We start from the raw sequence: 22844 nt of genomic DNA, 5'->3' as shown, positions 1-22844 counted from the left end.
AAGCTCTTTTCTTCAGTTTGTACTTTCTCGACGTGTGATAGAACATAATAGCAACCTTTTCTTATTAGTTTTTGTGCCTTCAAATTACTAATAAGATGTAGCTTCGTGTTGCCCTTTTCTCCGTACACCATTAAGGGTTTTCCTTTTTCTCGTATAATGCGAATTGCATTTTTGTAACAAACGATCTCTGCTTTCACTTCTTTCAACCAGTCCATACCGATTATCACATCAAAACTCCCTAACTCTACTGGTATCAAATCAATCTTAAATGTTTCGCTAACCAGTTTAATTTCTCGATTCCGACATATATTATCTGCTGAAATTAATTTACCATTTGCTAATTCGAGTAAAAATTTACTATCCAAAGGCGTCAATGGACAACTTAATTTAGCACAAAAATCTCTACTCATATAGCTTCTATCTGCACCCGAATCAAATAAAACGTAAGCAGATTTATTGTCAATAAGAAACGTACCCGTAACAAGCTCCAGGTCTTCCTGTGCCTCTGCCGCATTAATATTGAAAACTCTTCCGCGGCCTTGTCCATTCGTGTTCTCCTGGTTCGGGCAATTTCTAATAATGTGGCCCGGTTTTCCACATTTATAACAAACTACATTGGCATAACTTGCTCCGACACTACTTGCTCCGCCATTACTCGTTCCGACACCATTTGTTCCTTTCGTTCTATTAACCCCTGGTCCGTAGACCTCACACTTCGCCGCGCTATGACCATTTCTTTTACACTTGTTGCAAAATTTGGTGAAGAACCCCGAGTGATACTTTTCACACCTTTGGCATAGCTGCTTCTGATTGTTGTTGTTTTTGCGGTTATTGTTGTTGTTGGGATGATTGTTGTAGTTGCTGTTGTTGTTGTTGTTGTTGTTGTTGTTGTTGTTGGGTCGTTTGTTGTAGTTGCGATTGATGTTGCGATTGTTGGGATAATTGTTGCGATTATTGTTGTAATTGCTGTTGTTGTTGTATTGGTGATTCTTATCACCGTTTTCCTCCCACTTTCTTTTGACTTGGTTCACATTGGCCTCTTCAGCAGTCTGTTCTTTAATTCTTTCTTCAATTTGGTTCACTAGTTTGTGAGCCATTCTACATGCCTGTTGTATAGAGGCGGGCTCGTGTGAACTTATATCTTCTTGGATTCTTTCCGGTAATCCTTTCACAAACGCGTCGATCTTCTCTTCCTCATCTTCGAATGCTCTCAGACATAATAGGCACAATTCTGTGAATCGTCTTTCGTATGTGGTAATATCAAATCCTTGGGTTCGTAACCCTCTAAGTTCTGTCTTGAGCTTATTGACCTCACTTCTGGGACGGTACTTCTCGTTCATCAAGTGCTTGAATGCTGACCACGGTAGTGCGTACGCATCGTCTTGTCCCACTTGCTCTAGATAGGTATTCCACCATGTTTGTGATGACCCGGGAATTTCCGACAAAATTTAAATTTAAATCTTATATAGTTTCGACACGATAAGCAAAGTCTATTAAACCGAGTCTCAAAATGTTAGAACTATTTATCATAAATACATTTGACCTTGACTATTCCCGACGTTTCACGAACTATTGTTTGTAAATAAAAATATTTTTTATATATAAAAATAAATGTAAATGTATAAAGAATAATTGAAATAAATAAAATATAATAAGATCAAATATGTGAATTAAGATACAAATAATTAAGTGTAGTTTAAAGTAAATTTATATATAAATATATATGTTTTCATAATCAGTTCATGTATATTATAGTTTATAAGTAATAATAAATCAATAAAAGTTATGATATAATATCATATTATTATTAAATACTACAAGTATAAATATAGTTGTTATAATAATATAGTTGTTACCTTCAATATTAACATCAATACTAGTGTTATTAATATTATGTACGATTTAGATATATATATATATATATATATAAGTTGGTATAGTATTATTATTATTACTAATATTATTATTATCGTTATCATTAATAATATTAGTATCATTATAATTAGTATTATTATTATTATCATTAATAACATTATTGTTAAAAGTTTTATAGTTATTATTACCATTATCAATAATAATAATAATAATATTATTATTATTACTAATATATTATTATAAACATTTATATTTATTATTTACAATATTAAGAGTATTATTATTATTATTATATGTATTAATTAATAGATTAACTATATTTTTATAAATACAGAAAGTTAATTATATAAATGCAGGCGTATATAAAAATAAATACAGATAAGTTAGATAGATTCAGATAACATCAGATATATATATGAACGCGTAAAGATTTCTTTTCACCTTTATCAGTTATTATTTATTTATCTATTTATTCATTTTATTTTTTTCTGCTTCTGTTTCCTCGTGGGTTTCTGTCGAGCAAATTCTGAATACAACCAAGAGACAATTAATTCTTGCTACTGCACCTAAATCAACTAATCATCTACTTACTCTCATCATTCTGAAAATCACAAGGGAATAACAGAAACATTTTTTTTTAAAAACACCGACGGTTCCCTGTAATCTATTTTTTTTGGCCAACAATTAAAATCGAACCGATTAGCAAAATCCATTAATGCAGAAGTGTTAGGAATCCTTCGTTTGATCTATCTGTAAGTTTACAACCTCCAATTCTTGCTATTTACTTTGAATTTCGAAGTCAAACGTTATAAAGAAAAAGTCAAAACGGGTTGTTCTTTGAGGAATTCGATTTTGTTTTCAAGATTTTGGATTAATTGTTGATGCATACAGATTCTAAATATGAATTGGAAACTATTTCGTGTTAAACAATTTAGCTATAAAGCCATGAAAAATCGAAAACCAATTTTTTCTGTTATATACATATACTCGACGAACACAGCATTTTTTTTATTTATTTAATTTTTTTTTCTCGTTCTTTTATTTCTTTATTTCATTTTCATTACATATAAACCTATGAGTTTGATTTTGATTTGTCCCGATGTATTTAAATTGTGTTTGGATGATTTTGTGTTTTGATTGAATCGATTAGATTGGGGAGAAGAAGGTGATAGTTCACGAGTATTGGTTAAATAAATTTGGGTTGCTTATTAATCAGAAAAGTAAGAATGGCGTGTTGGTTAAGGGTGTTAGCGGGTACCGAGAGGTCTCGGGTTCGAGTCCCACTTGTGGCATTATTTTTAAAGAGGAGTCTCTAAGGTAGTCTAACTCTTTTTATTATTATTATTATTATTATTATTATTATTATTATTATTATTATTATTATTATTATTATTATTATTATTATTATTATTATTATTATTGTATTTATGATATAAAAGATACCTAATTTATGGAGGAATAAAATAAATATGGTTATGGTTATGATAAGGGCTATAGTTAAGGTGTATATATATATATATGTATAACCGAGAAATATAATTGTAAGTACGATTAGGTTTACGACAATACACGATATGGTTAGAAAAATAAATATAATTAGGTCATGATTAATCGAACTATTTTTTTTTTAAGTACCAAATTGAGATTATTATTAATATTATTAACAAAAGTATTTTCATCAAGATTACCATTAATAATAAGATTGTTATAGCTATCAAGTATTAAGTATTATTATTAATGTTAATATAATTATGAAAATAACTATAATTTTAAGTAATAGGAATTATAGACACAGGTTACAAATTTATCACGAAGTTTATACTAAAACTTATTATTACTAACACTGTTATTATTATTATTCTTATATAATTAAAGTAAAGTATCATTATATTTAAAAATTATCAAAGCATCATTTTACTACTAGTATAAGCATTATTAATATCGTTAGAAATCTATTTTTATTATAAATATTATCATTATTATTATTATTATCAATATCACTAATGTTAGTATCATTATCATATACATAATTATTGAAGTCATTAACATTATTAACATAAGTATTATCAACAACATTATCAGTATTATAATTATCGTATTTAATGATATTGGTCACCATGTTAACATGGTGTTCGAGGAGACCAGGGTTCGAGTCTCGGGGGGGGGGGGGGGGGGGGGGGATTTTCGTGAATTAACTTCGTGAGCTAACCACTAACATTGCCTTTCAAAAAAAAAAAAAAAAAAAAAAAAAAAAAAAAAAAAAAAAAAAAAAAAAAAAAAAAGAAATAACTATCCTTCCAAACAACTGATATATATAAAACAATATATTAACACACATAACATACAAAAATCAATATTTCTATATACAAAAAAGAATATTTGAGTCACATATATATATATCATTAATATAAAAGTGAATACAACTAACAAATTATTATATATATAAAATTTAATCGTTTACAATTATGTGTATTAATAAATATACAAATGTTTTAGGTTCATGAATCCGAGACCAACCCTGCATTGTTCAGTTGTTCAATGCCTTCATATGTATTTTTACTACAAAATACATTAGGTGAGTTTCATATGCTCCCTTTTACTCTCTACATTTTTGGGCTGAGAATACATGCAAATTCTTTATTAACTGATTTACAATATTTATATGTGTGAGTTCATTTGATTCCCTTTTACTCTTTATATTTTTGGGACTGAGAATACGTGCGCTGTTTTTACAACTACTTTATTAAATGCTTTTGATATATATTTTGAACTGCGAATACATGAAATGCTTTTATAAATGTTTGACGAGATAGACACAAGCAAAACATTTCCTCGAATGAATTATTATGCAGACAGAAGTTCTGCGGATTATTATTGAATTATGTGGACATGATAATTGCCACCATTGAATTATGTGGACATGATAATTGCCACCAATTGATATGAATGTTATGTATCGAGAGAATGATTTTATATACAGGTATTATGTATGTTATTTTTGTGCACAAGATATGTGTACGGTTACTATGATTTATGAAAATGGTTTCGTACACGAGAAAGATGTACTGTATTTAAAAGATATAGCATGTACATTACAGGTGGGTATAGGATTCGGGCCCATTTGTACCATGCAGCATTTAAATCTTGTGGTCTATCAAAATGATGAATTTTATTGTTTTATGATAAACTTATGAACTCACCAACCTTTTGGTTGACACTTGAAAGCATGTTTATTCTCAGGTATAATAGAAACAGTCCGCTGTGCATTTGCTCATTTTAAAGACGGTATTTGGAGTCGATCATCGCAATGGAACCAGTTGTTGGTGACTTCGTCCGGATGGATTAGGACGGGTCCTTTCAGTTGGTATCAGAGCGGTGGTCTTAGCGAACCAGGTCTTGCATTAGTGTGTCTAGCTGATGGTTGTTTAGAGACATCAGTAAGTCTGGACTTCGACCGTGTCTGCATGTTAAAAGTTTTGCTTATCATTTCGTGTCAAAAATTACCTGCTTATCATTCGTAGAAAATCATTGCTTATCATTCTTAGTCTAGACACATCTTACTGCATTGATTGCATGAATAGTGTATAGACAAATTCATATCTTAGCGTATCTGCTAAATCATATCTTGGTGTATCTATTACTGTTGACTTTTCCTGATAGCTTCCGTAGATTCCTCCGTAACTTATGGGATTTTAGTATTATATATGCATATGTAAATCATGTATTGTAAGGTGCTAATCTACATCCTATCACCTATTTCATATGGAAAATCTTTCATCTGATTGTACGAGATGAATCCCTCAACCAATTCGAATTCCTCGAATTCCGACATGGAGTCCCACTCGAGTTCCGAAAGCAGTGTGATCGGAATGGACCAACCAAACCGCCACCATACATTTTGGATGAATTGGGGCTGGATTCGTAGCCTACTTAGTCATTGAAGACAAGAAGAAGGCGATCCCTTCCATCCACCACATTGTCCTCTTGATGAAGAATCTGAAACACTTACCGGCGAACCTGTTCGTAATACCATCTTCTCTCTCGTTTCCAGAGTATCTCGTCACGATTATATACTATACCAAATTCTAGATCATATTTATCCGCTCGTCCGAACCGACAATCATCCCGGAATAATATAAGAAGTCAACGAACTTCGCGCTCGAGTGATCAATGTGGAGAATATGGTGCAAAACTTACCAGCTTCAGCAACATCAACAATACCACCATCACCAACAGCAACATCCGCATCCCAAGCCTCAATTTCACAATCTGTTCCACGAACATCAACATCACACGCACCATAGATACCAAGGAGTACCGACAGCAATGAACGATGAAGTATTGATCCATAACTTCATTAATATTCTGCGAAGAATATGTGGATCCTAATAGTTTTAGGGATTACTTATTTTACCTCAAACCGAAAAATCAAATGAGTCTAATATTATATTGACTCGTTAAATCCATAATTACATCTGAAGAAAATATATATGTATATATATTTTCATCAAGATTGTGATTAAAAATTATTTCATACAAACTGTTAATGATGAAAATATTTTAACGGGTAGGTAATGCCCGAGGAATATTTAAGATTTCACATTAATAAGTTACACTGTACATTCTTCAAATCTGATTCAACAGTCATTTCCTATCCTACTTACATCCACAGATATATGAATCCGATCACCACAGAATAACCATTTCCATTCAACTTTCATAATTGGATTTTGACCTATCAGAATCCAACAAGTGGCATAATGAAGAAAACATTTGACGGAATAAAATTGTTAGAAACAAACAAATTAACTATGAGAAATTTTGATAAGAATCCACGCTAACAAAATCCTAGCTAACTGTTTCTAGCTAACTGTGGACTAATCAACTGAGGACTACCAACAGTAGACAATTAAAATGAATTAAAATATTGATTATAACATATGAAACTAAACAAATCTTCAAGTTTGCCACTTAATTTTCATCTTAAGCCTCATTTGTATCGTAACGATTACAATCTGCGTTCAAACCTTTTATGATTCTTGAAAACACCTCAATTGAGAGAATGAACCAACCGCACTGCATCTACGGAAGAAGAGATTGATACATATAGTTATGCACCTGAAAACACTCAAAACCTGAGCAAACATTTAACACCTATCTGTGCTAGCTCCTTTGACGTTATTATTACCGAAAATAACTTTACAATTCCTTTCAAAATAGCCAATTTTGTCACAGCTCCAGCAAGACAACTTTCACTTTTTGTACGAAACAACTTTATTATAACGTTGATATATACGCGTGCTCTTTTATTGTTACCAGGGAACCTTTCATATTCCACCATATTACCATCAGCGTTTAATCATCTAAAAACACAATTCTCCTGAAATCACCTCAGATTAATAACCGATGATTCAGATATCATAGCATTAAATGCAGAGGAACCAGAAAAATGGTAAAGGGTCTAAACGGCCAAAAGTTTAATGATAAAGAAAGGAGTGTTAGGAACGTTCGATAGAAAATTGGGTATTGAAAAACAGATTGAGCTACCCATGAAGGAGACCAAGGACAAATACAAGGACCAAACCCTATATTCAAAGGATTCGGGTAATTTTGGATCCGTTGAAATCTTTAGAGAATATCTTGCTCCAAAGTCATATTAAAATCTTACGGAAAATCTTTCTCCATCAACCATCGAGCTTAGAAATTCCAAAATATCATCATCAATGTCTTCGATATTTTTGAGGATATTTTCATAAATATTCTTGTCCGAAATTATATACCTCTTCGTGCTTCCTGTGTATCATTATATTGGAAACAGTCAATAGAAAATTTAGTACCGAAAAGCAGATTGTGCGAAACTATGAAGAAAGCCGTGGACAAATCACAAAGAATAAGTTTGACTTCAGAGAATCCAAATGATTCAATGTCTGCTAAAGTCTTTAGTGAATATCTTGCTCTTTACTCTAAACCCTTGCAGACAATAGTTTCTATCATCCTCTGATCTTAGATATTCCGAGATATTATCGTATCTTTCATTATAAATATCCTCCATATTTCTGAAGATATTTTTATAATTATTCTTATCTGAAATCATTAATCTCTTCGTGTTATCAGTATTACATCATATAGAAACTGTTAGTTTCTATATTCTGTAAACTTTCGAGCTTAAAATATGAACGTTATTGAAGTAATGTTGGGAACTGATGCATGAGTTAGTATAATATAATGACACTTGATCAACGTGATTATATTACAGTAAGTCATGCTGAGTTTCTAAATGGGACATGATAATTCACAGATTATAACATCATCATGTGCCATGTTACACGACTCTTACATTTTATCTGATATATAAACATATCAAGAACATATTTTCTTGATAGTTCTATCTTTTCCAGATATTCTAGTAATTTGACGAATCAAGATCTTGTTATTACCATCTCTTTCTTAGAACATTAACTATGTTCATTTCAAAATTCATATCTATGAATTCTGGACCGTTGTTCGCCTTAATAGATGCCGAGAGAATAATAAAAAGACAAAGAGATCTAAAAATATAAGAGAAAATATAAAGCCCAATGACAACACCGAAATTACAAACCGTGGATATCAGTACGTATAGCAATATAAAGACACGGGAGGATTATAAATACAATAATTCGTAGAGCATAATAGAAATAAACAGATTCTTCATGTAGGAGTTGGAAAAGAAGAACGATCATTGCGATAGTAAGGATAAGGACAAGAATTAGAACTGGGTTAAGCACTTTCATAATCTTTTGAATTTGGGAATTTAGTATAGGGATGTTAAAAATAACGGAATGAAAGAAGTTAATTTATAGTGAAATATCTGATAGAAAAATCAAAGCAGATCTCCGCATTTAATTACAGAAATCCTAATTTCTTTATTCACCGGAGAATCAAATCTTTTGGATTTTGAGGATTTTCTTCAAAATCCCTTGAATTCCGGAATTCAACCAAGACATCGTCAAAAGTTAGGACGAAACTTTATTTCTCAGTTCGTTCCTTTTGAGACAGCTTCACTCGTACGCTTCAAGTAATCGAATCGTTTTATCTATATTACTTAATAGTGATAAAACTCTATTTATCAACCCATATTCGTCATAAAAACATTTTTAATGTTAGATATGACGACCACGATCAAATTTCGAGACGAAATTTCTTTAACGGGTAGGTACTGTGATGACCCGGGAATTTCCGACAAAATTTAAATTTAAATCTTATATAGTTTCGACACGATAAGCAAAGTCTATTAAACCAAGTCTCAAAATGTTAGAACTATTTATCATAAATACATTTGACCTTGACTATTCCCGACGTTTCACGAACTATTGTTTGTAAATAAAAATATTTTTTATATATAAAAATAAATATAAATGTATAAAGAATAATTGAAATAAATAAAATATAATAAGATCAAATATGTGAATTAAGATACAAATAATTAAGTGTAGTTTAAAGTAAATTTATATATAAATATATATGTTTTCATAATCAGTTCATGTATATTATAGTTTATAAGTAATAATAAATCAATAAAAGTTATGATATAATATCATATGATTATTAAATACTACAAGTATAAATATAGTTGTTATAATAATATAGTTGTTACCTTCAATATTAACATCAATACTAGTGTTATTAATATTATGTACGATTTAGATATATATATATATATATAAGTTGGTATAGTATTATTATTATTACTAATATTATTATTATCGTTATCATTAATAATATTAGTATCATTATAATTAGTATTATTATTATTATCATTAATAACATTATTGTTAAAAGTTTTATAGTTATTATTACCATTATCAATAATAATAATAATAATATTATTATTATTACTAATATATTATTATAAACTTTTATATTTATTATTTACAATATTAAGAGTATTATTATTATTATTATATGTATTAATTAATAGATTAACTATATTTTTATAAATACAGAAAGTTAATTATATAAATGCTGGCGTATATAAAAATAAATGCAGATAAGTTAGATAGATTCAGATAACATCAGATATATATATGAACGCGTAAAGATTTCTTTTCACCTTTATCAGTTATTATTTATTTATCTATTTATTCATTTTATTTTTTTCTGCTTCTGTTTCCTCGTGGGTTTCTGTCGAGCAAATTCTGAATACAACCAAGAGACAATTAATTCTTGTTACTGCACCTAAATCAACTAATCATCTACTTACTCTCATCATTCTGAAAATCACAAGGGAATAACAGAAACATTTTTTTTTTAAAAACACCGACGGTTCCCTGTAATCTATTTTTTTTTTGGCCAACAATTAAAATCGAACCGATTAGTAAAATCCATTAATGCAGAAGTGTTAGGAATACTTCGTTTGATCTATCTGTAAGTTTACAACCTCCAATTCTTGCTATTTACTTTGAATTTCGAAGTCAAACGTTATAAAGAAAAAGTCAAAACGAGTTGTTCTTTGAGGAATTCGATTTTGTTTTCAAGATTTTGGATTAATTGTTGATGCATACAGATTCTAAATATGAATTGGAAACTATTTCGTGTTAAACAATTTAGCTATAAAGCCATGAAAAATTGAAAACCAATTTTTTCTGTTATATACATATACTCGTCGAACACAGCATTTTTTTTATTTATTTAATTTTTTTTCTCGTTCTTTTATTTCTTTATTTCGTTTTCATTACATATAAACCTGTGAGTTTGATTTTGATTTGTCCCGATGTATTTAAATTGTGTTTGGATGATTTTGTGTTTTGATTGAATCGATTAGATTGGGGAGAAGAAGGTGATAGTTCACGAGTATTGGTTAAATAAATTTGGGTTGCTTATTAATCAGAAAAGTAAGAATGGCGTGTTGGTTAAGGGAGTTAGCGGGTACCGAGAGGTCTCGGGTTCGAGTCTCACTTGTGGCATTATTTTTAAAGAGGAGTCTCTAAGGTAGTCTAACTCTTTTTATTATTATTATTATTATTATTATTATTATTATTATTATTATTATTATTATTATTATTATTATTATTATTATTATTATTATTATTATTATTATTATTATGATTGTATTTATGATATAAAAGATACCTAATTTATGGAGGAATAAAATAAATATGGTTATGGTTATGATAAGGGCTATAGTTAAGGTGTATATATATATATATATGTATAACCGAGAAATCTAATTGTAAGTATGATTAGGTTTACGACAATACACGATATGGTTAGAAAAATAAATATAATTAGGTCATGATTAATCTAACTATTTTTTTTTAAGTACCAAATTGAGATTATTATTAATATTATTAACAAAAGTATTTTCATCAAGATTACCATTAATAATAAGATTGTTATAGCTATCAAGTATTAAGTATTATTATTAATGTTAATATAATTATGAAAATAACTATAATTTTAAGTAATAGGAATTATAGACACATGTTACAAATTTATCACGAAGTTTATACTAAAACTTATTATTACTAACACTGTTATTATTATTATTCTTATATAATTAAAGTAAAGTATCATTATATTTAAAAATTATCAAAGCATCATTTTACTACTAGTATAAGCATTATTAATATCGTTAGAAATCTATTTTTATTATAAATATTATCTTTATTATTATTATTATCACTATCACTAATGTTAGTATCATTATCATATACATAATTATTGAAGTCATTAACATTATTAACATAAGTATTATCAATAACATTATCAGTATTATAATTATCGTATTTAATGATATTGAAATAACTATCCTTCCAAACAACTGATATATATAAAACAATATATTAAGACACATAACATACAAAAATCAATATTTCTATATACAAAAAGAATATTTGAGTCACATATATATATATCATTAATATAAAAGTGAATACAACTAACAAATTATTATATATATAAAATTTAATCGTTTACAATTATGTGTATTAATAAATATACAAATGTTTTAGGTTCATGAATCCGAGACCAACCCTGCATTGTTCAGTTGTTCAATGCCTTCATATGTATTTTTACTACAAAATACATTAGGTGAGTTTCATATGATCCCTTTTACTCTCTACATTTTTGGGCTGAGAATACATGCAAATTCTTTATTAACTGATTTACAATATTTATATGTGTGAGTTCATTTGATTCCCTTTTACTCTTTATATTTTTGGGACTGAGAATACGTGCGTTGTTTTTACAACTGCTTTATTAAATGCTTTTGATATATATTTTGAACTGCGAATACATGAAATGCTTTTATAAATGTTTGACGAGATAGAAACAAGCAAAACATTTCCTCGAATGAATTATTATGCAGACAGAAGTTCTGCGGATTATTATTGAATTATGTGGACATGATAATTGCCACCATTGAATTATGTGGACATGATAATTGCCACCATTGAATTATGTGGACATGATAATTGCCACCAATTGATATGAATGTTATGTATCGAGAGAATGATTTTATACACAGGTATTATGTATGTTATTTTTGTGCACAAGATATGTGTACGGTTACTATGATTTATGAAAATGGTTTCGTACACGAGAAAGATGTACTGTATTTAAAAGATATAGCATGTACATTACAGGTGGGTATAGGATTCGGGCCCATTTGTACCATGCAGCATTTAAATCTTGTGGTCTATCAAAATGATGAATTTTATTGTTTTATGATAAACTTATGAACTCACCAACCTTTTGGTTGACACTTGAAAGCATGTTTATTCTCAGGTATAATAGAAACAGTCCGCTGTGCATTTACTCATTTTAAAGACGGTATTTGGAGTCGATCATCGTAATGGAACCAGTTGTTGGTGACTTCGTCCGGATGGATTAGGACGGGTCCTTTCAATGTTAACGCAGAACCTGTGAAGGTATGCATAGCGTACTTCACTTTGTCCTCTTCAGTACACTTACTTATGGCAAACACCGATTCGACCTTCTCGGTCCACTGTTTCAATCCGATCGGTCCTTCGGTTCCATCAAATTCCAAAGGTTTGCAGGCAGTGAATTCTTTGTAGGTGCATCCTACACGATTTCCTGTACTGCTAGATCCAAGGTTATTGTTGGTATGTAGCGCAGCCTGTACTACGGAATTCCTCTTCATTCATATTCACGGTGTGTCGAGTAGTCGGTGCCATTTCCTTCAAAATAGTCAAATGGAACAAGTTAATCATACAGAATATTAAGAGTAGATAATAGTATTTCGTAGCATAATATGAACTCATTTATAAAAGCTTTTTCTTCATATTAGCGTTTTATAAGTTTAAATTCGGGTAGTACCTACCCGTTAAGTTCATACTTAGTAGCTAATATACAATTCAACTACTACAATTCTATATGAAAAACTGATTATAATAATATTTCGCGTTCAAACTTTTATACAATATTTTACAAACTTACAATACCGCTTATTTTACATAAAGCATGAAATATAGCACACAATAACTTTGATACAAGATAGTTGTGAAGATAATTCTAGCTAGTACACAAGTCGTTCAGCAAAGGCAATAAAGACATGTAATTCATACGTCCAGAAACAAGTCATGCATTCTGGTTTTACTAGGACTACTTCCCATCCTTGGTCTTGTGGAACATAACCGTTATGGCCATTGATAAGACAGCGTGTTGTAACGTCGTCAAAGGGACGAGGGTTACGTAATGTCCAACAGTCCCGTAACAATCTAAAAACCTCATTTCTTACCCCAATTATCGACTCTGTCACTTGTGGGAATGTTTTGTTTAATAGTTGTAGCCCGATGTTCTTGTTCTCACTTTGGTGAGAAGCGAACATTACTAATCCGTAAGCATAACATGCTTCTTTATGTTGCATGTTAGCCGCTTTTTCTAAATCACGAAGTCCAATATTCGGATATATTGAGTCAAAATAATTTCTTAATCCATTGCGTAAAATAGCATTTGGGTTCCCCGCAATATATGCGTCAAAGTAAACACATCGTAACTTATGGATTTCCCAATGTGATATCCCCCATCTTTCGAACGAAAGCCTTTTATAAACCAAGGAATTCTTGGAACGTTCTTCGAATGTCTTACAAACTGATCTCGCCTTAAATAGTTGTGCCGAAGAATTCTGACCGACTTTAGACAAGATTTCATCAATCATGTCTCCGGGTAGGTCTCTTAAAATATTGGGTTGTCTATCCATTTTGTGTTTTTATACTGTAAAATAGACAAGAGTTAGATTCATAAAAAAAATACTTATTAATACAAGCAATTTTTACATATATCATAAAGCATAAGCACACTATATTACATATATTACACCACACGAATACAACTATCTTATTCCGACTCGCTTGTTTCTTCTTCTTCGGTTTTGGTTCGTTTTGCCAAGTTTCTAGGGATATATGATGTTCCCCTAATACGAGCCGTTATTTTCCACATTGGTTTAGAAAAACCTGGTGGTTTAGAGGTTCCCGGGTCATTGTTACAACTTAAGGACTTCGGGGGTTGACGATACATATAAAGTTCATCGGGGTTGGAATTAGATTTCTCTATTTTTATGCCCTTTCCCTTATTATTTTCTTTTGCCTTTTTAAATTCAGTTGGGGTAATTTCTATAACATCATCGGAATTCTCGTCGGAATCCGATTCATCGGAGAATTGGTAATCCTCCCAATATTTTGCTTCCTTGGCGGAAACAACATTGACCATAATTAACCTTGGTCGGTTGGTTGAGGATTTTCTTTTACTTAACCGTTTTATTATTTCCCCCACCGGTTCTATTTCTTCATCCGGTTCCGATTCTTCTTTTGGTTCCGATTCTTCTTCCGGTTCCGACTCTTCTTCCGGTTCCTCTTCGGGAACTTGTGAATCAGTCCACGAATCATTCCAATTTACATTTGACTCTTCATTATTATTAGGTGAGTCAATGGGACTTGTTCTAGAGGTAGACATCTATCACATAATATCAAACGCGTTAAGAGATTAATATATCACATAATATTCACATGTTAAAAATATATAGTTTCCAACAAAATTTGTTAAGCAATCATTTTTCAAGTAAACACGGTCGAAGTCCAGACTCACTAATGCATCCTAACAAACTCGATAAGACACACTAATGCAAAATTCTGGTTCTCTAAGACCAACGCTCGGATACCAACTGAAATGTCCAGTTCTTATTGATTAAAAACGTTCCATATTAATTGATTTCGTTGCGAGGTTTTGACCTCTATATGAGACGTTTTTCAAAGACTGCATTCATTTTTAAAACAAACCATAACCTTTATTTCATAGATAAAGGTTTTAAAAAAAGCTTTACGTAGATTATCAAATAATGATAATCTAAAATATCCTGTTTACACACGACCATTACATAATGGTTTACAATACAAATATGTTACAACAAAATAAGTTTCTTGAATGCAGTTTTTACACAATATCATACAAGCATGGACTCCAAATCTCGTCCTTATTTAAGTATGCGACAGCGGAAGCTCTTAATAATCACCTGAGAATAAACATGCTTAAAACGTCAACAAAAATGTTGGTGAGTTATAGATTTAACCTATATATATCAAATCATAATAATAGACCACAAGATTTCATATTTCAATACACATCCCATACATAGAGATAAAAATCATTCATATGGTGAACACCTGGTAACCGACATTAACAAGATGCATATATAAGAATATCCCCATCATTCTGGGACACCCTTCGGATATGATATAAATTTCGAAGTACTAAAGCATCCGGTACTTTGGATGGGGTTTGTTAGGCCCAATAGATCTATCTTTAGGATTCGCGTCAATTAGGGTGTCTGTTCCCTAATTCTTAGATTACCAGACTTAATAAAAAGGGGCATATTCGATTTTGATAATTCAACCATAGAATGTAGTTTCACGTACTTGTGTCTATTTTGTAAATCATTTATAAAACCTGCATGTATTCTCATCCCAAAAATATTAGATTTTAAAAGTGGGACTATAACTCACTTTCACAGATTTTTACTTCGTCGGGAAGTAAGACTTGGCCACTGGTTGATTCACGAACCTATAACAATATATAATATATATCAAAGTATGTTCAAATATATTTATAACACTTTTAATATATTTTGATGTTTTAAGTTTATTAAGTCAGCTGTCCTCGTTAGTAACCTACAACTAGTTGTCCACAGTTAGATGTACAGAAATAAATCGATAAATATTATCTTGAATCAATCCACGACCCAGTGTATACGTATCTCAGTATTGATCACAACTCAAACTATATATATTTTGGAATCAACCTCAACCCTGTATAGCTAACTCCAACATTCACATATAGAGTGTCTATGGTTGTTCCGAAATATATATAGATGTGTCGACATGATAGGCCGAAACATTGTAATACGTGTCTATGGTATCTCAAGATTACATAATATACAATACAAGTTGATTAAGTTATGGTTGGAATAGATTTGTTACCAATTTTCACGTAGCTAAAATGAGAAAAATTATCCAATCTTGTTTTACCCATAACTTCTTCATTTTAAATTCGTTTTGAGTGAATCAAATTGCTATGGTTTCATATTGAACTCTATTTTATGAATCTAAACAGAAAAAGTATAGGTTTATAGTCGGAAAAATAAGTTACAAGTCATTTTTGTAAAGGTAGTCATTTCAGTCGAAAGAACGACGTCTAGATGACCATTTTAGAAAACATACTTCCACTTTGAGTTTAACCATAATTTTTGGATATAGTTTCATGTTCATAATAAAAATCATTTTCTCAGAATAACTACTTTTAAATCAAAGTTTATCATAGTTTTTAATTAACTAACCCAAAACAGCCCGCGGTGTTACTACGACGGCGTAAATCCGGTTTTACGGTGTTTTTCGTGTTTCCAGGTTTTAAATCATTAAGTTAGCATATCATATAGATATAGAACATGTGTTTAGTTAATTTTAAAAGTCAAGTTAGAAGGATTAACTTTTGTTTGCGAACAAGTTTAGAATTAACTAAACTATGTTCTAGTGATTACGAGTTTAAACTTCGAATAAGATAGTTTTATATATATGAATCGAATGATGTTATGAACATCATTACTACCTCAAGTTTAGTAGGTAAACCTACTGGAAGTGACAAGAAATGATCTAGCTTCAAAGGATCTTGGATGGCTTGAAAGTTCTTGAAGTAGGATCAAGACACAAAAACAAGTTCAAGTAAGATTTTTACTCGAATTAAGATAGTTTATAGTTATAGAAATTGAATCAAAGTTTGAATATGAATATTACCTTGAATAAGAAAGATAACCTACTGTATATAACAAAGGTTTTTTGATCTTAGATGATTACTTGGAATGGATTAGAAAGCTTGGAAGTAAATTAGTAAACTTGAAGGGATTTTTGAAGTGTTCTTGAAGTGTTCTTCCTATGATGATTATAGCTTGATTCTTGAAGTGATTTTTGATGAAGATGATGATTAACTACTGGAAAAATACGTTCATAATAGGGTGTGTGTGTGTTGAGAGAGAATTAGACAGAGAATTGGAAGTGAAATGGAGTGAATGATGAGTGATAATTGGTGAGTGGTGAGTGGGGTTAAAAGGAGTTCTAGTTAGTTGACTAGCTCATGGTAGAAGTTAAAATTGATTAGTCATACATGACATAATCAAGAGTGGAATCTCATGCTAGTTCCTATTGGTATATACCCATAGTAAGTACGTTTTGAAGCTGTGTATAATACGGGTAAGAATACGACCAGAATTCTTGATGAAAGAAAAGAATGGGAAAGTAACTGTAACCATTTTCGTTAAGTATGAGTGTTTTGATATATGTCTTGAAGTCTTCCAAAAGTATTTTAATACATCTAAAAACACTACATGTATATACATTTTAACTGAGTCGTTAAGTCATCGTTAGTCGTTACATTTAAGTGTTGTTTTGAAACCTTTAAGTTAACGATCTCAATTAATGTTGTTAACCCATTGTTTATTATATCTAATGAGATGTTAAATTATTATATTATCATGATATTATGATATATTAATATATCTTAATATGATATATATACATTTAAATGTCGTTACAACGATAATCGTTACATATATGTCTCGTTTCGAAATCCTTAAGTTAGTAGTCTTGTTTATATGTATATAACTCATTGTTAATATACTTATGGAGATACTTACTTATCATAATCTCATGTTAACCATATGTATATCCATATATATATATCGTCATGTCGTTTTTACAAGTTTTAACGTTCGTGAATCGCCGGTCAACTTGGGTGGTCAATTGTCTATATGAAACATATTTCAATTAATCAAGTCTTAACAAGTTTGATTGATTAACATGTTGGAAACATTTAATCATGTAAATATCAATCTCAATTAATATATATAAACATGGAAAAGTTCGGGTCACTACACTCTGCTCCCTTTGATACGAATCTGCTAAGTGATGCTAGCTTCCCATTCAGGCTCTGCATGTCTTTTATGGTTGCTGGGGTTTGGAGTTGCTTCAACCTGTCCACTTTTTCTGGATTCGCCTGGATCCCCTTTCTGGTGATGTAATACCCAATAAATTTTCCTTCTTCAACTCCGAAGGAACATTTCTTCGGGTTCAGCTTCATGTTTATTGCCCGAAGCTTATCGAAAGTTTCCTGGATATCCTCTATCAAATTTTCTTCCTTCTGACTTTTGATTACCATGTTATCTACATAGGCTTCCAGATTTCTTCCCAGCTGGTTGTGAAAGGCTTTATCGACTAGCCTTTGATAAGTTGCCCCTGCATTTTTTAGACCGAATGGCATCTTTTGATAACAATAGATTCCCTTGCTAGTGAAGAAGGATATTTTTTCTTCGTCCTCCTTAGCCATTTTGATTTGATGGTAACCTTTGTAAGCATCCAGGAAGCTTTTGTATCGGTATCCGGTTAGGGATTCGACTTTCCAATAGATTTCGGGTAGAGGGTAACAATCTTTGGGACAGGCTTTGTTGATGTTGGTGAAATTGACGCACATTCTCCATCCCCCGTCTGATTTCTTTACCATCACGGGATTAGCGACCCACGAGGGATATTTTGCTTCGCGAATTATTCCTGCTTTTAACAGACCTTCTACTTCTTTACATGCCGCTTCGTCCCTTTCTAGTGCCAAGTTTCATTTTTTCTGATGCACTGGTTCGAGGTGTTTGTGCTCATTCAGTCGATGCTCCGTTACGAAGTGCGACCCTTGTATATTGATTGTTCGTGGTATCCCGGTCATATCGCTGTTTTCCCAAGCAAATACATCCACATTGGCTTGAAGTAACTTCTGGAGCTTTTGCTTAGTGGATGCTGGAAAGTTTTTTCCTATGCTGATCTGCTGATCTTGAAACATCGGGTTTACTGATATTTTTTCTACTTGGGGATCTTCCTTCGAAGCTTCTAGGACACACTCGGTTGGCTCTTTCATTGTTTCCTTTATGGCTAAGATTGCCTTATTCCTGTCATACGTTGATGCGAGAGTGCCGATCCCCTCGTGGGTATGGAATTTGACCATTTGATGCACTGTGGATACGATTATACCCATATTTTTCATAGCTACCCTCCCGAGCAGGATATTATGTGGGGAGTTTGCTCAGACTACCACGAAATCAATAGTTTCTGTTCTTGCTAATGGAGGTTCCCCTGTTGTGAACTCGAGATCAATTTCTCCGATGGGCCAACACCTTTCTCCGGAGAATCCAACTAAGGGTACTCTTGGGGCACCTAACCGTGCTCTGATAGCGGGACTTAGCCGTAAAAAGCAACGTTCGTACATCACGTCACAAGCACTTCCACTATCGAGGTATATCCTTCGTACCTCTCTGTTGAAAATTTTTCCATTTATGTTGACCGGTAGGTCCGAAGGACATATGGTATCGAGGGCTGGGAACGGCACTTCAATCCATTCTCTGACAAAACGACATCTTTCTCTTTTCTTATAAGGCTGGTGTGAATCTATTGCCAGGATTGCATTTTTTGCTTCTTGCCTCATGTCCTCTATTTTCTTTTCCTGTACCCTTTCTTTCTTTGGTTCCCGAATTCCTTTTATGAGATGGGACAGTTTGCCCGAATTAACAGCCTCCTCAATGGCTATTTTGAGGTTGAAGCATTCATCCGTATTGTGCCCAAAATCGTTGTGGAAGTCACAAAACTTGGTCATGTCCCTATTCCTTCCTCTGTTGGACATCTTTCCCGGGGATTTGAACTTGTTGGCAGCTTTCTCTGTTGCTAGGATTTCCTTGGGAGTTTTTATTAATGCCCCCAGGATCCCAGCTCCGGTTTCTCTTCGGTAAGGGTGGAATCTCCCCCTATCCTCTTTTCTACCATGTTTATCGTCCCTTCTTTCTGATTTCTCCTTTCGCCTATTCATGGGGGTGTCGTCTAGGATGAAGTTACCTGCTGTTTCCTTAGCATCTAACCATATATATGCCTTTTCTAACAAAGCTTCGTAAGTGCTTGGTAGGTCTTGGCTGAGGTGTTCAATGAGAGGCCTGACCCTAGATCCGTAGAGTAACCCAGATATTCTTTGGGATTCTGGTAGGTTGGGAATTTGTTGTGTTTCGTTGGTATACCTAGTGAGGAAGGCTCTAGAACCTTCACTATCCTTCTGTTTTATCCCATGAGCGGCCACAAGATTCTTCTTGTGTCGCTTTTGTTGACTAAACTTAGACCTAAATTGCCGTTTTAGGTCATCGAAGCTAGCTATGGAGTCTTTTGGTATTGAGTCAAACCAAACCCTGGCATTTCCCTTTAACATGTAAGAGAATGCGTGACATGCTACAGGTATGTCCCATTTGGCCATTCGTGCTGCACCCTCGAATAAACTAAGGAAATCATCCGGGTCGTCTTTTCCCTCGTAGTAAATTAAGTGTGAGGGTTTTTTCATTCCATCGGGGAATGCACAGATTCGGATGTACAGCACAAACGGGGTTTTTTGGTTTATCCAGAAGTTGATGTTGGCTACGATAGGGGGTAGTATCTGGTGACCTTGGGTGTAGCACATTCCCCCTTGGTTAGGAGGATATATCCAGGTGGTGGTCATTTGCTGTGGTGGGTGGTTCCAATTTTAGAAGTAGGCGTGGTTGGTTACTGGTGGTAATGAAGCATTTGGTTGGTTGCTTACAGGGGTCACCTCCACACATGGTATGTTGGGAGTGACATGGGGATTTCCTTGGGCCATATATATTGGTTGGGTTGCCCGAAGCTACCCCAGCTCGGGTGAGGAGGTGGCATATGTCTATTCGGCGCTTGGGATGCTAGGGACACAGTCGGAGCTGTCGGGTTACAAGTGTAAAGGGGTGCAGTAGGTATAGTTAGGGTTACCTGAGAGGTATTGGGAGTTTCCCCAGCACGAGTCATAGTTCCTGCCGACGAGTTTGCTAGGGGGATTCTGGGTTGCGAATTTTGATTCGGAGGTTCCATTTCCATCTCCTCGTCGTAATCCTCGCTTTCGTATGTTAGCATCCTTCTACTTTGCAAGACCCATGTGTCCCTTAAGTTCTTTATCACCGACCTGATATGGTCATATTTATTCAAGACAAAGTTCTTATCTATCAACGGTGGTGGTTCTGCAGAATGCGAGCCATGGGGGTTCGTCGGGACGAGTATAGCTGGAGTGGCGGGTGACCTGGTTAAGGTACCCACACTTGAGAACTCTAGTTGTGTTGAATCTGAGGCTTGTGTGATTCTCGGTGGCGTTAAACCTGGAGGTATGTGACTGGACTCCGCCATTGCGTCGGTTCTTGCTCAACAAAATGAATAAGATGTGAGTCCCACGGATGGCGCCATATTGTTTGTACAATAACCGGCGTTTTGTATTGATATGGGGATATGCAAGTCACATAGATTGAAATTGGGTGATTATGGTTTTGGTTGTATTCGATGGCGATTCGCCGAAGGTAACGGTCAGAGGACTGTTTTACGCCACCGAAGCAAATGGTATAACATGATTGTGTTATTATGTGTGTATGGATTGAATGTGGAATGTTTCCTTCATTCTATACCATTTATAAGTGGGATGGAACGGCTTTCCATACCAGTTCGCTAGTTCCCAATGATTTTGGATCACTAGTTGACTTTCCCTTTTGGTAAACCTGCAGAGGAAAGTGAGTTTGTCCCTTTCCTTTGTGGTACAGGCGTGCACCGAGCTAGGAATAGTTTCGCTAGTCTTGACTTTGTAATTGACCGAGGTTTTATGGGCTCTAAGCTCACTGTTGTTGCTCTGATTCCATGACCTCGTTCACTGTAGCTGAAGTTTTCTTCGTTCCATATATTGTAGCCATATCCTCCGAAGCAAACTCTGAAGCTGGTAAACGGGCCGGAGGTGGGGTACACTATCAGCTATTATCGTTAATATAATGCAAAATGTAACACTAAACTAAGTCAATTTTGATCGATTTGGCCGACTTTTGACCGATTTTATCCGAATTTTTTTTCTTGACGAGCGTTGGCCAGACTTTTCTCGCATTTGACCCGATTTTGACCGTTGACCAACTAATTAGAAGATGGGACGGGGTCGAGACGAGCCAGTCACCAAAACGCCGCAACGGACGTCCAGACGTCGTTTACAACACTGGTTTAGGGTGTCTTTTGGTTTCGAGATTTTACGTTTTTGTTGCTTGCATTGTTTGGAGGCATCTTTAATTGTCTAGTTTTATAGTTTTATAGTATTCGGTTATTTCAGTAAAAAACAAAAGATAGACTATATGTAGGCATGTAATACGTAACAAACTAACAATCTATTGCAAGTATAATTTACTCAAACTTGTATCCTCTAATATTATGGAGTTTAAAGGAATTTTATATCCATGGCGTGTTTAACACTAAAATCTAATGACTAAAATTTAGAATCAGTTAGTTGCACAATGAAGCACATCACCCGGGGTCAATTCCTGGTTATGCCAAATTTTTCAAAAAATGAATGTGACTAGAGGGTGCGCATAATGCGCAATT

The 22844-nt window shown here is 33.0% G+C and overlaps 1 protein-coding gene across 1 annotated transcript; it reads right to left on the bottom strand.

Moving 5' to 3' along the window:
• Positions 1 to 19485: 19485 nt before the first annotated feature.
• LOC139900510 (uncharacterized) lies at positions 19486 to 20934 on the bottom strand. Its single transcript, XM_071883278.1, has one exon. It carries the CDS (start codon positions 20932 to 20934, stop codon positions 19486 to 19488), a length of 1449 nt encoding a protein of 482 aa, XP_071739379.1.
• Between the last annotated feature and the right edge of the window lie 1910 nt (positions 20935 to 22844).

Source organism: Rutidosis leptorrhynchoides, chromosome 3 (assembly GCF_046630445.1).
Source record: "Rutidosis leptorrhynchoides isolate AG116_Rl617_1_P2 chromosome 3, CSIRO_AGI_Rlap_v1, whole genome shotgun sequence".
NCBI classification, from domain to species: Eukaryota; Viridiplantae; Streptophyta; class Magnoliopsida; order Asterales; family Asteraceae; genus Rutidosis; species Rutidosis leptorrhynchoides.
This window is presented reverse-complemented; position numbering and strand designations above follow the sequence as displayed.